Source organism: Staurois parvus, unplaced genomic scaffold (genome assembly GCF_062004578.1).
Source record: "Staurois parvus isolate SC_StPar_1 unplaced genomic scaffold, SC_StPar_1.0 ptg000226l, whole genome shotgun sequence".
Lineage (NCBI taxonomy): Eukaryota > Metazoa > Chordata > Amphibia > Anura > Ranidae > Staurois > Staurois parvus.
The window spans coordinates 7,155,929-7,174,468 of NW_028318022.1; the positions used below are offsets into that span (position 1 = coordinate 7,155,929).

At 39.2% G+C, this 18,540-nt stretch overlaps 1 protein-coding gene across 1 annotated transcript; it reads right to left on the reverse strand.

The window, feature by feature from the left end:
- Window positions 1–7,879: 7,879 nt before the first annotated feature.
- On the reverse strand, window positions 7,880–16,024 carry LOC149460552 (uncharacterized). Its single transcript, XM_089679551.1, has 3 exons — window positions 15,677–16,024; window positions 15,233–15,562; window positions 7,880–8,089 (listed from the first exon to the last, which is right to left on the reverse strand). The coding sequence occupies exons 1-3, from the start codon at window positions 16,022–16,024 to the stop codon at window positions 7,880–7,882; spliced, it is 888 nt and encodes a 295-aa protein (XP_089535677.1).
- Between the last annotated feature and the right edge of the window lie 2,516 nt (window positions 16,025–18,540).

Genomic DNA, 18,540 nt, shown 5'->3' on the forward strand with positions numbered 1-18,540 from the left:
AGGGGGTCAGTAAGGCAGGGTACAGGAGGTCAGCAGGATAGAGGACAGGGGTCATTAGGGCAGTGTACAGGGATCAGCAGGGCAGAAGACAAAGGTCAGCAGAGCAGAGGACAGGGTCACTGCTGGCAGAGCACTCAGTAGAGCGCCTTCTCCCATTCTCGCACTACACACAGCCTGGGCACTCAACCAATCTCTTCCTACCCACACAGCACATAGTGTGTAGCTGGCTACTGAAGTTGCACTGCTGTTCTTATCTGGGAATTTCATAGGTCAGAACTGCACCATAGCAGCCAGCTACACACTATGCAGATTGAGGCTATGTCTGTAAGGGAATCTGATCCCAGCTATGTGCTGTGTGGGGAGGAGATCTGTTGAGTGCTGTGTGTAGTGCAGGCAGTGTTGGGACAAGGCCATCTAGCGCCTAAGGAAAAGATGACAAACTGTGACGCCCAATGTGTGAGCATTGTTCAGTCTCAGCATAAATTCCACCCCCTCAAAAAAAAAAGAAAAAACCAGCACACTCACCCCCTAAGCAATATTTTGCATGAAAGCCAACATTCTCCTTCAACAAAAATGCTAAATTTCCCACCCCTCACAACTCAATTTCCCCCTCCCAGCACAAATCTCCACCCCCCCCCCAATCCCGCCTCCCAGCTCCAATCCCCTCCAATTCCCTCCTAGTACAAATTCTACCAAATTCCTGCTCCCAGCAACCCGCCCCCCCCCCCAAATTACCCTTCTTCCGAGCACAAATACTCCCTCCTTACCCAAATCCCCCCCTCCTAGCACAAATCTCCCCACCCCCCTCCTATCACAAAAAATCCCCTCAACTTACATGCAGGAAATCTCTACAGAGCAGGGAGGAGGTGCAGGCTGTGCTGCGCTCTTTACTTCCTGTCTCCTGTCAGAACAGTGCTCCTCCATACAGCAAATTACATAGGATCGCTCTTACATCAGACTGTATGTGATTTGATTACCCACCCCCTATCTCCTCCAAGGACTGCTCATTTCACTGTAGTAGAAAATGTGTGTAGGGGGTAGGTAATCAAGCATGGCACAACTATTTCAAATGCCTACTTGTGCCTTCTTTCCCTTCCCGTAAATTATTTTTCCTGATATTTGTGTATCTGAACATGCTAGCAGATTTGATTACTTCAGGAAAGTCAATATCCTAGCACAGACCCCTCCCTCTTTTCACATCTCTTCTCTGTTCCAAGTCTACTGGGGCTGTTGATGTCACTTCCAAAACAATCGCACCCAGCAGCATTCTCAGGGCTTTTAGATGTCTACACAAGGTAGGCATTTGAAAATAAATAACCCTAAAATAAATAAAATTCATATATAATCTTTTGAGTGATTGACGTTAAAATTGATGGTCTGATGGATATCTTTATACTACATGTATACAGTTCTATCCACAAAAAGGCTGGTTCAGCTATTGGGATGGTAATGCTGAAGCTATAGGAAAACTGGCTGTCTTTCTGACATTGACATGTCTACTCACAGACTTTTAGTGTTTTCTTACTCCTTCACAAAGGCCGCATTTAAAAAGTACAGCATAGCATGTTATTTTGTACATGTAATCTCATGCGCTCTGTCATTACATTCTATACCTACTTAAAGCATAACTATAACTATACCTTCTCAGATTTCTTTGAATGAATTAACAATAATTTACATACTTCTAGTTGTGATCATTTCTAATGTATATTATTTTGCAGAGTAGTTTATCATAATTTGTGATACAGCTTTGCAGAGAATTCCTATTCTGCATGCCGCAGTGACTTCTGATGTTTAGTTGTGTGTTGTGCCTTTTTGTAATATAGTCTCTGTGCACGGTTTGGTGCTCTTCAACCCAGGCTCTTTTCAAATTCTATTGTAGTATCACGGATGAATGACTTCAGGGAGAAATCGTATATCAAGCTGCAGTAGGAATGCATCTTTGATAAGTAAATTGATATTTTCAACTTCAGAAACTCCTCTTTCTGCTATAGTTGGTTTTTGAACACATTTGGTCATGCTCTTCATCTTCAAAATGGGTAAATATTCCTTGCTTGATTTTGACTTCCAGCCTTTCAATTGTCATGCCAAAGTATAAGGAGCAAACAATATTTATATATGTGTGTATCTATAGAAAATAAAAAATTGAGTTCAAGTATGAAAAATGTATTTACCTGCCAATTTACAGGCACAAACCTGTCAGGAGACTGAAATATTTAGGTATTGTATACTACATCACCAATCTTGTCTCCAAATATCATCCAAACCATCCTCTCTGCTTCTCCCAAGACCTCCTGCTCTCTGGCTCCTTTGTCTCCTCTCATGCTCGTCTCCAGGACTTCTCCAGAGCCTCTCCCATCCTCTGGAACTCTTTAACCCAATCTGTCCAACTATCTCCTACTCTGTTCAATTTTAGGCGATTTCTGAAAACCTATTTCTCCAGGGAAGCCTATCTTTCCTTCCGCTAATAACTGAATCTTCTATTTATCCCATCAGTTCAGCCATCAGAGTTATTACCTTTTTGTTCCACCAGCCCCTCCCTATTAAATTGTAAGCTCCAAGGATCAGTGCCCTCCTAACCCTCTTGTATTGGACTGTATTGTTGCTGTGTTGTCTCCCTTTATATTGTAAAGCACTGAGCAAACTGTTGGCGCTATATAAATCCTGTATAATAATAATAATAATAGAAGCCCAGGGAATCTCTCATGGCAGCAAATGTGGGCAGCACAGTGGCTAAATGGTAAGCACTTCTGCCTGGCAGTTATAGGGTTGTTGGTTCGTATCCCAACCATGGCACCACATGCCTGTAGCTTGCATGTTCTCCCTGTGTCTGTGTGGGTTTCCTCCGGGTACTCTGGTTTCTTCCCACACTCCAAAGACATGCTAGGTTAATTGGACCCTGTCTAAATTGGCCCTAGTATGTGTATGTATGAATGTGAGTTAGGTACCTTAGATTGTACACCCCTTGAGGGTTAGGGACTGATGTGAATGTACTGCGTAAATTGACAGCACTATATAAGTACCGTAAATAAATACATAAATAAATGGCAGGCACACCCTCATCCCACAACAGATTGCCTGCTGTCCAAGCAACCTGTTGAGGAGCATGGCTATGCTTTCAGAAAGCAGAACCTGAAAAGAAAGGTAGCTCCTAAGTGTACAGTTACCCAGTTCTAAAAAGCCGGTGGTACTTACCAACGCCAGATGGTCCTTGATATCCTTTTAATTATATTTAATTTACTGGTGGAGTCAGGTGGGCTGCTACATAGCTTCTTATATCTTTTTAGGGTTTACATTTCTATTGACGTTGTCATAATTATAGTACTTTCTCTGTTTTTGCTCAAATTGGAGTTTTTGGATTCTCACCATGCTGGGACCAGTTCCTCCTGCTGAATTCTATGTGATAATAGAGTAAATAAGAAATCCAACAAGAAGATTGGGATCCCCTTCTAATATGCAGGCCTAAGGACTATTCCAGGATCTTGTTAACAGTATCCTTAAGAAATATAACAGAGTGTTGGGTAGACCAGCCTTCCATGCTCATAACCAGTCACTTTTGGGCTTATTGACACTTCAAAGTCAATTTTATGTGGTAGAAATCTTAGGCCAGATGATTTCTCTTTGGATCTTCACAGATAAGATCGTTTGTGCTTTTTCTGTTTTGCCTGATTTTTCTAGCAGCTAAATCCAAGCTGACTACTAATGTTGTAACCCCCCTACCTGCTTTGATGATAAGTGTCAATGTTGTAAACTTCCTAGATTGGTGGTCATTGGAAGTGCTGTTAACTCCCAACCCACTCCACATTGGTGGTCAATGCCACTCAATAGTTCTTGGGGGAACCCCTGATGAAAAACTATTACACCTACAGTTCATGGTACATTAGCATGATCAGTAAACTGCACAAAGCTTTAAATAAAATAATAAAGACCATGGCATGCATGGAGTATTTCACATCTATGGCAGAACATTTTTTAACACCAGCCTGCTGTATATGACAACATTATTCTCAGTAATTAAATTAATATTAACAACAAACAAAGAAAAAATAGTTCAAGAAAGTTCTGTTGTGCCTTAGCCTCCATTTACAGTAGTGTGATTTCAGATGTTACTTGCATCGCACAGATTCAGATGACAATGGAAATCACACTGTTTTCAATCACATCAATCCAATTCGGCACAGGACAATTTTGGAAGAGGTTCCTGTACTACTTTGGTGTGATTCCAGATTGATTTGACCCCATAGAATATGCAAACTACTTCAAAGTAGCATCCAATTTGCACTACATAATCGTACTGAAAGTCAGGTCAAAATCAAATAGCAGCAGTATGAACCTAGCCTTAGGCTGTCCATAGATGGATCAAAATTCAGTCGATTTAGCAGGGACTGGCTGAATTTCAATCTATCTATGACTGTTCCCATTCATGAGAAGTCGATCTAATGATTGACTTCTCATAAACCAGCTTGTAAAATTTTGCTTCAATCAGCTGCAGCATTGATCATTGTATTCTGATGGTGGGGGATTCCTGCTGTCACCATACAATGACATAGCGGGGGATTCCCACATTCACCTTGAATGTAAGGCTGGAGAAATCAGTTACATTTTTTGCATTCAGCCCACTGGCTGAGCGCACAAAACTGAGTCATGTATGGCCAGCTTAACTTGTCATTGTAACTGCAATCCCTGATGTTGGTGGTCAGTGGAAAATTGCCCTTTTGTACTGTTGGTCAGTTTACGTGGGAGAGCAATTCACCATAGCTAACTGCTTAAGGAATCCAGAGCAAATTCAGGAGGAACTCCAGGATCCTACAAAACTCGTGTTAGGAAAGGCTGGTCTAAGCGTTACTTATATGCACAGAACTGGAGGGAACGTGGAGTAGTATTATCACCAAGGGAGGTAATCAGCAAATCAGTCTGAACTGGGTCTTGATTTCCATGCCTGGATTTGTTCATCACTTATTTACACGTTACAGTTTATTGTGTCGGTATTGGTGCGTCAATCACTATAATGTGCTGACAGTCACTCTGCATACAGACAGGAATTCAACTGCATTCCAAACAACTGAATATCATTTATATATATCCTGCTGATGTTTTGTGGTAGAAAGAGGATCAACATTTATTAATATCAGTCCTACTTATCATTCTTTATGTCAGCCTGCTTGACAGTTGTCTACACCTTCTGCTGCATGTGTGCATTGTCTTTTAAATCTTTTCATGGCTTTTATACTATTTTCCTCTTTTTTTTCTCCTACTGTAGCACTACCCCCCTTAGGAGTTGATGAGTTATTTTCAGGCTCCTTTTGACCAGAGTAAATTACCACCAGAAAGTAGACTCACACACAAGTAAACTGATATGAGCTTTATATTCACTTCAATGTAAGCTTGGTTAACATTACAAAATGGTATGGAATGTACATGGAATGGCAATGATTACTCTTAGCAACTTTAATCAAAGCAACAACACATCCAATAGAATCTCAATCAGTGTTAGCAGGCCTGCTTTTCAGAAGTCAACCAAAATACCTTCAACCTGAGGTGATGTCAACCCCAGTGAGCAATGAAAACTAGTAGAAAGAAAACCAGCTCACTTTGGGCCCTCAGAATATAATGGCAAGGCCTAAATCTGATATAAAAGAGCTCTTTGACCAAGATAGTCAATGTCCCTTTAAATGCAGTATGGACTCTTCTGTGCGCTCACTGGGGCCCAGTTGGTGAACAAGGAAGTGAGGTAGGTGACAATTCCTTACAGGATCAACACAAAGGAAGGAAGAAGAATGAACAAGTACTTTCCCTTTATGTGGCACTTGTCTTGGGTGTTATCCCCTTTAATGCACTGAGAAAAGTGCAGCTTTAGGTAAATAAGGTGTCAAACTGGCAATAAGGCTTGTTGGCATAGGACAACTCCTGTCTGAGCTGCAGTAACTAATGGCAATGGTGGTAAAAGTTCTTTTAGAATGGTTAAGAGAGCACTAATGTGATATGACCTGCAGAAGGCATGCACTGCGGTCATCTCTGATGATGGGACTGTGCTGCAAATGTGTCCAACAATAGCGGCCAAGTGAACTAGGCCTCAACACATGCCAACTGAATGCAATGTCCACAACTGTGTGCAGGTAGAGTAGGTAAAGTATGAGGAGAATGTTAGTGTTCTCTTGCAAAACTGGTGTATGGGACTCTCTCATCCTATCGGTGGCTTCCAGCTGGTTCTGGCTGTCTCTGTCTGTCAGCGGATGATTCTCCAGCCTCACTTGCAGCATTCCATTCGTTCACCGCACTCTGGGTCACCTGCTGGCAGACTGTATCGCTGAACAGGGTGGCAAGGCTGGTGGCCAGTGACTCCTTCTTGCCTCTCCTCTCTCTGGCTCTGTGGCCTGGTCTGATTCTTCAGCAGTCAGCACAACTCTCTCTCCCTTTGATAACGTGCCTACGTGTTGACATCATGCCGCTGCATCCATATGATGGTCCGGTGGCCATCTTTGTAAGTGATTTTACCAGTGTTTATGCTCCATGTAGATGCTTTCATTATTTTAATAAAAATACTACACCATTAGAGGTTTCTAGGCTCTTTTGTGAGCTGTTCCCTTCAAGGTGTAGCTAATTGTTTATGCCGAGTACAAACGTTCTTTTGGAGGCATCTCCCATTTCTGATGTATGACAGCTTCATATCTGTGCCTGATGGTGAAATAGGGTCATCTGTTCTGGAGGATAGTATTACCATTGCTTTCTATGCAAATTTTTTATGTATTATTTTGTGCATTATAAAGAAGAATTTATCACAGATTCACTTATCACTGGATGTCACAATATTCTATTGGACTTTATTTACACTATTGATTATTGGTTTTGCATTTTGTTCATATTTGCTTCATTTTGTTTCATTTGTTGATTTGTATCACTACAGTCACGATATTTGTCACCATTATGCTGCAATCTCAGCGCTACAGTATACTCTTGCATATTATTGTGTTTTTTCACTTCGCTATAGCGCCGCCTTAGAGCGCTTCATATATAGCATTATCTATTGCTGTTTGTTCACTTAAGTCACTCATAATTTATTCTCATTCAGTATAATGCGAAAGCGTAGAGAGTCATTTTCCACCAATTTATTGTTCTTTGATATATATATATTTTTTTTAGCGCTGCACTTTTTTCTGATTTATCAACTCTCTCTCTGCTTCTTATCTTCAACTGTCTCCCCTCTCACTTCCTGTTCTTCCAGATTTATATGCCTCCACCCACATGCTAGCTCTTCTGGGAAAAATGTAGCCCCCCAATTAGCAGCCTTCTAACAAAGTCCTGCCATTCAGCCTATAAAATCCATAAAGCTTTTACCAGAGGGTATGTGACTGAGTTGCAGGACACTGCCATCTTGTGTTGGTTTTAACATCCTGCAGCTGACATGACAGCAAGGGTGTTACACTACCTTTGCTCTTCTAAACCTTACACTAATTAGACTTTACGTGTAAAAAAGGGGGAAGATAACTGAAAGGAAGATCTGTTCATATTGGCTATATGAATAAAAGGTAGAACAGCTTGGACTCTGTAAATCAATATAAAAGCACTTTAACTTAGGCTGAGTGCCAATATAGACATATCAAATTTTCTATTTTACAGTTACATGGGCATCAATCTTTAGAATGCACACATAAGACGATTTCTAGGAAATATTTGGAGTAGTTTTCCCTAACCTTTCCCAGACCTATGTTTCTTTTATGTCTAACCATGGTTTAATTTACTGACCCTTTAAACATAGATCTCACGGGGTCTTAGCCTAGGGAATAATAGATCACATTAAAACCAGGTTGTCATGGAATCTAAGAATTTTATGATATAATAACTGCTGTATCTAGCTGTCCGAATGTCACCTCCCCCAAGATTACTGGAAGCAAACAGAGCTCAGCTTGTGAATTTTTGATAACATAAAATGCTTGTATAACCGGGGGGCAAGTTGTAAGATCAGGTTATTCAGGTTATTTCCCCATACACCATTCAAGGGGTACTCCAACTTTTTAGGTTGGGACCCTAACACCGTGCCATTGCTCTGGAATCCTAAATGATGTTTTGCATTCTTCCAGATATTCAGTCTCTGAATGAATGAAGATGATAGTTAAAACACATCAATAAGAATCATTTTTTAAAAAGTGAATTATTTTCTGCTTACTTTAATGAGTATTAAAAATAAATGTCAAATGGGCGAAAATAACGATTCTTGTCCTATTTGTAAAACTTCATGAATCAAGCCTAATATGGAATAATAAATAAATGTTTACTGGAGTGTGTTTTCTATTTCACATACAAATAGTACAAAATGTATGTTTGTTGTTAAAGAAAGTTTAAATTCTCTGGTATTAATTCTTGTTTTTAATATAGCCACGTAAGATATTAATCTGAATCCTATAAATGTGTCTTAAAGTAACCTTTGACTGAGAGAAAATGCTAGATATTCTTATCTTCATTAGGGATGAGATCTGGGATCACCATTATCATGGGTTTGAGGTGAATTCTGCAAATTCAAGATACAATGTCCCACTGAATTTATGTGCAAATTTGCCCAGAGAATTTCTTTATTTCATAATGAACTGCATGGCCTTTTAACTATGGGCAGCAGGCTTAAAAATGACCAATAAGGGGGTTTTTGGATAAGTCAGCCCTTTCGTTATAAAAGGGGGGCACAGGGCAGCCAGAGTGTCAATGTATTGGATGCTACTGTAGGGATAGAGAGGGATTTTTTTATATTTTTTTTCTTTGTGATGCTCAATGTGAAGCATTTACTTATTACTTGACTTCTTCGAACTGCCTTTGTTCGGCATTATTTGAAAGCAATAAATAAGTTCACTTAATCCATCACATATTATATCATTCATGTTCACCGCACCCCCTTGTCCCCATTGATAAAATAAAAGTTTAGCATACCCCAGTTAGGCCTATTATCCTTGATTAAACCAATTTTATACTGCTGTATCCCATATACATTAGTATCTTAATTCTCATTGTAATACCTACGATAAACATAAGTTGCTGTGGTCAGTCTGGCTCCATTTCTCCTCCTCTTCGTCTCCCCAAGATTTGTGTTCCCCTGTTGTGCCTTAATTGAGTTGAGCCCTACTCCCCTGAGTCTTTTTCATTCTAGCATGTTCATCGGTGTAGCCCTATGGTCCGGAGGGATCATTCTGATGGGATACTGATGGATGATCACCTTGTCTCCACTTGTTGCCGTTCCTGTCTCCCGACCCTCTTCCTTTTCTTTCCTCTCTTCCTTCAATATCTTTTCATCTGGTGTCTCCCCTCCCCCTTTTCCTCCCCCCCTTTTTTTCTCTTCTCTCCTTTTCTCTCTTTCCTCTCTGTCTGGGTGTATTCTCTTGGTTTTATGGAATTATCTCATTATTGTTGAATATCGCCTGTCTGGGGATGCCCCTCTTGTATCTATGTTTGGATTCATCTTCCTTCATTCCCATGGATCATACTGATACCTATGTTGTTGTTTTTTGCCCATTCCATTGTTGATGTTCTTATTATTTTCTTGCTATATATTGTTTAATTTGACACAAAATCTAATAAAGACAAATTTGCCTTTAATTCTCATTGTATAGTCTCAGCCTGTGTTCTTTGTTTCTGCTAAATTTAGACCTAGCCATGCAATTTAAAGCCTAAGTTTACTTAAAAAAAAATAATAATAAGCACAAGGGATATTGCTTATTTTCAGTGAGATGTATCTCATGTGCTGCTGTGTCCATGTTAAGCAGAAAGCAGAAATCTTCCTCCACTGATGCCCTCCCTACCTGCACCGCCATAGTCTTCTAGCATAGCAGGAGTTAATAAGGAAAAGGTCAAGGGCACTCATCAAGAATTCGCAAATATGCATGCTCTTTCTGCCAAGCTTCTCCATTCATAGAAGCCATTTTTCTACAGATTCTATGAAAGAAACATGATCTATAAATGAAAGATGAGTGGATGATTGAAAGGTCCATCCCTCCATTCATAGATCGTGTTTTGATGATTCATAGCGATCAGCTCCTGGTTGGTTGTGGTTACATGAGGAGTGGATCAGTGGCTCTTTGGAGTTGGTTTACTGAACGCTGTTAGCATTGCAAGGAAAGTTTCACTTTGCATGGAAATTTTTTCCTCAGTAAAACTCTGCATCTTCCAATCACGTACAAGCAAAAATGCTGTTTTTTTATGTTCCTTGCATAAAATTTGGTATTCTTTGGAAAATGAATGGTTACCGCATGCACTAAGCTAAGGCAACATTCTCTTGCAAAGTAAACTACCTATTTGTAAGTCAAACCCTTTGTCTCCAATCTGCTATGCCTTTTGCAGGGGAGGCATCAGTGGTCTATATAAAGAGAACCTGTCACACAAGTATTGTAATCACATAATCAGCTCCCTTTTGATAGGAATAAAGTTAAGTGAAAAAATAATACACTGCTTTCAAATAATAAAATATGGTAAAATTAAGCAAATCCCTGTTTCTCTGCAAAAGGAAGTGCCAGATCAAGGACCTTCAAGGCAGGATCACCATATTTTATCAAAGGTTAAAAATTACAAAATATTGAGAATTAACTTTAAAAATCATGTTTGAGCTAGAGATTTTAATGGCTGAATTTATATTCAATACTTTAAAGGAAATAGATAGTGGTTTTGTACATATTTATTTACTATGGGAAGAACCGTAAAATTAATAAATAAATCCCAACCACAGCACCACCTGCCTGGAGTTTGCATGTTCTCCCTGTGCTTGTGTGGGTTTTCTCAGGGTACTCCGGTTTCCTCCCACACTCTAAAGAAAGACATGCTGGTTGGTAAATTGGCTCCTGTCTAAATTGGCCCTGGTATGTGTATGTATGAATGTGAGTTAGGCACCTTAGATTGTACATTCTCAGTTAAAGACTGATGTGAATGTACATTATATACTGTATATGTAAAGCGCTGTGTAAGCTGGCGGTGCTGTATACATACCTGTAATAAATAAAAATACAATAATAAATACGTTAATTTATACTTTTTTTTTAATTAGGTGAACATGTACTACTGTTGGTTGTTAATCTGGTCTCCATTCATTTCAGTGAAAAGCCCATTCTGAGCCAGGCTGCCTCCATATAGCATGTGTTATGCTTAAAGGTCTGGGGGGAAGGGGTTGGGAAGCCTCTATATTTAATGTATGAGTATATGTTGCAAGTTTTATTGGACTGGATCAGTAGTTTAGATTAAAAGCCTTAGCTGAATAAGCAAATTAGACATTTTATAGATGATGAAAAGTTGTGTCTAGATTCTTTATGAAGAGTCACATTAATGATGTTTTGAAGAATGAATCACAGTCATTGAGGTCACATAACCTCTATCCACTAAGAAACCTGTAGAAGAAGGAGAAGGCTGTACAGGAAATGTTAATCTATCACATATATTTCAACACTAATCCATAATGGATGTATCAGCTCATTAAATTTAGATCACTGGCTTATGTGCAGGGGACATGGAAGGGTTGTACAAGAAACCACAATGACAATGTGCATTAATAGAACAATATAAAGCCCTGATTGAGAATACAAAAAGTAATTCAAAATACATCATGCTGCTAAGATCTAAAGTCCTAATTAGTAAACTTTAAACATGAAGACCCTGAAATAGTTCACAATCACTTTGGTTACATTTTAATATCCTTAGAACACTGATATGTTGTCAAACAGTCTCTAAAATAACAATTGTGATATGCCACAATGATATAAAACCATTGCTCAGGCCAGTTAAACAGCTCTGCGGTTTACAATTATGAAGCCACCAATAAGATATTATTAATAGCTAAATGTAAAATAAGACCAAAGTAAAGCAATTACAATGTGAATTCAGCAATAAACCACAAGTCCCTAAAAGGAAAAAGACTGTCGGCAGGTATGCCAACTTTTAAACCCTGGAGACAGAAAATGTCTGGTCAGTGAGCAATGAGGAATCCATTACCATACTCATAAAGTAGAGGCATTTAAAGTTGTCAAGGTGGATTGTAATAAAACTGTTAAGTATTTCACAGAAGAATAGTGGTGGTTCCATAAAAGTGCCCCTTTAAGTGCTCTGAAGATGAGTTGAGGACATTAAAAGTATCCCCAGCTTGGACTGATCTGATGAATGATAGCCAGGTTCTCACACAATAACCGGTTACTTATATTAAATACATTTTCAGCATAGCTTTATAGTGTTAAAGCTCAAACATTAGCATACATTTACTATTATTAGATAAAATATTTCATATTCAAATATTTAACATATTTTATATGTATATAATTTAAATACTCTATGTATGTAGCACTGAAATATTTGGCAGTGATCTACAGAAGACAAAGAATCATTCATAATTCCTACCAGCTTGGTTTATAAAGGAAATCTTTATCCATAGAGCAAACCTACAATAACACAGAACAACCACATAAGCGCCATGCAGATCATTCCCTGATGATATTTGGACCCACAACTCGGAAACATGGGCCCGGGGTCAGTAAGGGGCCCCATGAGATGCCCTTGGTACCTTTTTCATAGGCTTTTTTGAGTTTGGGCAAGGACACAGGGGCCCCATGATCCCCTATTGCCCGGAGGCCCCATGAGTTGTCAGTCCACCCCTACATAGGACCTAACAATGTAGTCACCTTGCTTCCTGCCTCTGCCCTGATTAAATATAGATTAGTCAGTATATGTTGTGGTTTAAATGTAAATATAATGGTAATTATGCATTTTTTTGTCTTGTGACTTGGTATGTAATGCTAAAATCCAGGCATTTTTATTTTTGAAAGATATTGTCAAATGTAGTGTAAAACAAGTTGTCTTTTAGGCTCTGTTCACACCAATGTGTTTTTTAGTGCTTTTTGTAGAAACACACTACAGTCCATTTAACATGGTTTGCTATGGAACATGTTCACATCTATGTTTTTTTTGAGCTGCTGCATTTTTGGAAAGGGTCAGGGACTTTTTTAAAAGCAAAAAGCAGCTTTTTTGCTACAATAAAGTTCAATGGAGAAGCTGCTGAAATGCATGGTAGTGCATTTTTACCGCATTTTGCAGTTTTATTCTGCTCAGCAACAAAAAAAACTCTAAGATAACAAACAAACAAAAAAAAAAGAGCTGAACAAAATGCAAAACATGGTAATGTTGGTCAAAAACGCAAGTAGAAAAATGCAAAACAACCTGCAAAAAGCACTGAAGAAAGCATCAAACGCAAAAATGCATATCAGAATAAACTCTCCAGCCCACCAGGGATCAAATGACAAAGGAAAGCCAGGGGAACCAGGACCAAAATCGCCTATGGATAGCCTTTCAGAGATGCTGCCCTCCTCAGATAGGGAAATCAACAACTGAAAAAAGAGCAAACAGGAGGCGGAAACCCCTAGTGCATTATCCAAGGTTTATAAAAGGTAAAGAGGATGAAAACATACTCACAAACATGTCAGTACGGGACTCGTCCTGGAAACACGTCAGCAAGCTGACCATACTGACGGTCAGACCCCTGCCACTGTTATGGCCATCTCTACCGTTCCACTAAGCTTTACATTTATGCCATGTTTGTGAGTTTCATCCTCTTTCATCTACACCTCCTCTCTTGGTCACTTGATAACCTCCCATGGCTTTCAATACCATCTCTATGCTAATGACACCCAAATCTACATAGAAACATAGAAGAGTGATGGCAGATAAAGACCGAGTGGTCCATTGAGCCTGCCCATTTTTTTTTTTTTGGGGGGGGTGTTATTTATTTATTTTTTTTTACTCTTTTGTCTGAGTATAGACAATGCTTGTCCCAAGCATGTTTGAAGCTATTTACTGTTGACTGGCTCTCTACCTCTGCTGGAAGTTTATTCCATGCTTGATCTACTCTTTCAATAAAATAGTACTTTCTGAGATTAGTTTTGCATTTCCTCCAGTTAGTTTAAGGCCATGTCCCCGTGTTATTGATTTTGATTTTGTGTTGAAAATTCTGCCTTCCTGAACCTTATTCACCCCCTTGATGTATTTAAAGGTTTCAGTCATGTCTCCCCTTTCCCTTCTTTCCTCCAGACTGTACAAGTTAAGTTCCTAAAGTCGATCTTGATATGTTTTATCCCCCAGACCTGTCACCATTTTTGTTACCTGTCTCTGGACTCGTTCTATCCTATCAATATCTTTTTGTAAATGAGGTCTCCAGAACTGGACACAGTATTCTAAATGAGGTCGAACTAAAGATCTATATAGGGGAATCAGAACCTCCTTCCTCCTGTTGGTGACCCCTCTAGTGATGCATCGTAGAATTCTATTCGCTTTCCCCACTGCCTGGCCACACTGTTTGCTCATTTTGCAATCATCTGAAATAAGTACCCCCAAGTCTTTTTCCTCTGAAGTGCTGGCCAATACTGTACCCCCAATGCTGTACTCTCTCAAGGGATTCTTTTTCCCTAAGTGCATTGTTTTACATTTAGAAACATTGAACTGCAATTTCCACTTTTTTACCAATCTTACAGCAATGCCAAATCATGTTCCATGTTACAAACACCTCCAGGGATATCAACCCTATTACACACCTTTGTGTCATCAGCCAAAATACATACCTTACCCAACAAACCTTTAGTTATATCACTTACATATAGATTAAATAGAACAGGACTTAGTACAGAGCCTTGTGGTACACCACTAATGACTGGTCTCTGTTCCGAATGAACCCCATTTACAACCACACTTTGGTATCTATCCTTTAGCCAGCTGCATATCCATTGAACCACCCAAGGGCTAAGTCCTAGCTTGTACAACTTTTGTATTACATCATTATGTGGAATTGTATCAAATGCCTTCCTGAAATCAAGATTATGTCCACAGCACCATCCTGGTCAAAAACATTGGTAATATAGTAAAAAAATCCAATCAGATTAGTCTGACATGATCTGGCATTGGTAAAGCCATGCTGGTTTGGATCCAGCAAGGTGTGTGTTTTTAAGTGATCAATGATCCTTTTTTCAGGAGTGATTCCATTAACTTGACTACAACTGTTAAACTCACTGGCCTGTAATTACCAGCTTCTACCTTGCTGCCCTTCTTGTGGATAGGTACAATATTAGCTGTCTGCCAGTCATGGGGGAACTTCTCCTGTTAGAAGAAATTGAATAAAAAGATCAGTTAATGGTTCAACAATTATACCTCGAAGTTCTCTTAGAACTCTTGGATGAATACCATCAGAGCCCATTGCTTTATTAATCCTTAACCAAGCTAGTTCCTCTGCTACCTCTGTCTCCAGAAATCCTAAAAATGAACCATCATTATTTGAACCAATATGATTTCCTAACGTATTATTGTTATGATAATCTATTTCTGAGAAGATTGAACAAAAGTAATTGTTTAAGTGGTTTGCTACATCCAGGTCTCCCTTAACATAAGTTTTGTGCCCAGTTTTCATTTTAGTGATCCCATCGTATTTTTTCTTTCTATCACTAATGTATCTAAAAAAGGTTTGATCTCCTTTCTTAATAGATTTAGCAACTTCCTTCTCTTTATGTGCTTTGGCAGCACTGATAATGTGTTTGGCCTTATCAATTCTTATACTCTTCTCTGTGAGCTACACCTCCTATTTTCTTGAATCTCCTATATGCAGATTTTTTTTTTCCTTTATCTCCTACTTATCTCTTTTGTGAACCATATTGTTTTTTTTCTTCCGTTTATTCTTACTAACTTGACTGACATAAAATCTAGTTGCCTCTAGGATGGTAGACTTTAACAGAGCCCACTGAGTACTTACTCCTGTCGTTTTACTCCAGCCTTTCCATTCATTCTGTAGAAATTCACCCATTTCAGCAAAATTCATCTTTTTGAAATCTAGAACTTTTGTTTTTGTATATGATTTTTCAGTTTTTATTTTAATAATAAACCAAAGACATTGGTGATCACTAGAACCCAAATTTTCTTCCACCTCAAAATTAGACAGTTGATCCCCATTTGTCAGTACTAAGTCTAGAATATGATCGCCTCGGGTTGGACTTTTTACTAACTGTTTTAGAGAAAGCCCATTCAGTGCTTCCATTACATCCCTGCTCTGTCTCCTCACTTTACACCTTCAGTCTCCTCTCGCATTACTAACTTACTAACTGACATAGAAGCATAGATGTCACCTCACTTTCCTAAACGAAATCTCTCTAAAACTGAGCTGATAATATCCCCCCTGCCCGTGCCCCCCCTCCATGACTTTTGTATAAAGATCAATAATACAACTATCAGTACCTCCCCTCATGCCAGAGTACTTGGTGTAATCCTAGACTCCGATCTGGTCATTCAGCCCCAAATCCAATTACTGTCAAAAGCTTGTAGACTTCACCTCCATAACTCCATATCTCTAAAATTTGCGCCTTTTTAACTAATGAAAATATCAAGCTATTCTTTCACTGTCTTGTTATCTCTCATCTTGACTATTGCAACTCCCTTCTCATAGGGCTACCTCTCCTTAGGCTATCCACTCTTCAGTCTATCATGAATGCTGCTGCCAGACTCATCTACCTTACTAACCATTCAGTGTTTGCCGCCCCTCTCTGCAAATTCCTCCACTGGCTTTCAATAGCCCAGTGAATTAAATTGAAAATACTAACAACAACATACAAAGCTATTCACAACTCTACCCCAAGCTACATCACCAATCTTGTCTCCAAATATCACCCAAATCATCTTCTCTGCTCCTCTCAAGACCTCCTGCTCTCAAGCTCTTTTGTCTCTTCCTCCCATGCTCATCTTCAGTACTTCTCAAGAGCTTTTCCTATCCTATGGAACTCTCTACCTCGGTCTGTCGTACTTTGGCTGCCTTTAGGCAATCCCTGAAAACTCAACTCTTCAGGGAAGCCTCTAACAGCTCGAACTAACTGAACTTGTATCGCTTCCATCAGCTCATCCCCCACAGTTATAACCTTTTGTACCACTAGCCCCGCCTTATTAGGATGTAAGCTCTTATGAGCAGGGACCTCTTAACCCTCTTGTATTTTATTGCACTGTAACTGTATTGTCTCCCTTTATATTGTAAAGAGCGGTGCAAACTTTTGGCGCTATATTAATCCTATATTAAAATAATAATAATAATTATTATTATAATAAATGTAGCTACTGCTTTGAAGAACATCAATAGGAGACACACCTCCCCTATCAGCTACCACTGGCAGGAACCATTTTTTGCTGAAGTGCATGGTGTAGTTGATAATTGATACATGGCACTCATAAAGGAAGTCAAGCACCTGAGGGGTATAATTCAGATAGATGAATTCAGATCAGTTTATGAATTGCAAATTTGTTCTTTCTTTTCAGAGTATTAATAGGGCATTTTTAGTGGTGTAGTAGTAGTAGGGTTAGTGGTGTAGTAGTAGTATGTTTAGTGGTGTAGTAGCGTTTTGTTTTTTTGTTTTATTTTCCTAAAGCTGTAGTTAGTGCCAGAGCTGCCCATATTAAAAGAAGTCCTGCTCTGGATACATACTGTACATTATGCCCTTTTGGTCATATGTTGGCTCTGCTGTGTTAGTTTTGGCCTTTTAAAAATGGGTTGGTTGTTTTTTTATTTAGGAGATTAAACAACAACAACTTTGGCAAACAAGTATTCACACCAAACCCTAATATGTGTGTGATAATGACCATGCCACCAACTACGGACCACTACGAAAAAATGAATACAGCTTTTCATGAACAGTGTTAATTAGTGAATATACTATGGCATTCATGAAAAGTGACAAGAATTGGTAAGGGCTTCCGTAGTGAACATTGCAATGGACTGTGTGAGGTATGGGTGATAGTGAATATGAGAAAACAGGCTCAATCTGACCAGTATTGGATTAAAGTAACAGTGAGAAATCCAGTTCTATACTGTATGTACACAGAGAATGGCCAATGGGAGCTCCTGCAATGTTTGTACATGAAGGTTGAGTCTGCAACCCTTAATGCCCAAATAACATGCATACTACCTTAGTGGAACCTGCCAAACATAGCCAAGAAGCTGTGACATCACATTTTTGTGGATACCTTTAATGAACAAACAAGAGCATTCAATCCAAGACAGCACAATGGCTTAGTGGTTAGCTTCCCTGCCTTGCAGCACTAGGGCCCTTGGTTTGAATCACTACGCTACTACAAGTCATGCTGGTAGGTAAATTGGCCCTACTATAAATGTAAGCTAGAGACTATAGATTATGAGCTTCTGAGTGTAGGGGCTGATATGAATGTACAATTTGTAGAGTGCTGTGTACATTGTTGGTGCTATATTTAGTAATTCTAATAATAAGTAGTAATTTAGTTTAATAATAATAACACTAAATATGTAACCTTGCTAATTAATTTTCTCATCCGTAGCTGTCGCATTTTCCAGTGGTGGAACTCTCCCTATAAAAGGTCATGTGGATTTTATGGAAACTAGAGTTGGTGTATGCTCATCTCCAGAACTTCTCTAGAGCTTCCCCCATCCTCTGGAACTCTATACCGCAATTTATCAGACTATCACCTATTCTGCTCACTTTTAGGCGATCTCTAAAAACCTATCTCAGGGAAGCCTATCCTGCCCTCAGCTAATAATGG

Excerpts from the sequence above, each read along its gene's own strand:
- LOC149460552 (XM_089679551.1), bottom strand. The coding sequence starts at position 16,024 with ATGGAAGCACTGAATGGGCTTTCTCTAAAACAGTTAGTAAAAAGTCCA. Across the intron at positions 15,563-15,676 it reads CTAGATTTTATGTCAGTCAA|CTCACAGAGAAGAGTATAAG; the intron begins GTTAGTAAGAAT and ends TAGGAGGTGTAG. Across the intron at positions 8,090-15,232 it reads TAGGATTTCTGGAGACAGAG|AGACTGAATATCTGGAAGAA; the intron begins GTAGCAGAGGAA and ends TCATTCATTCAG.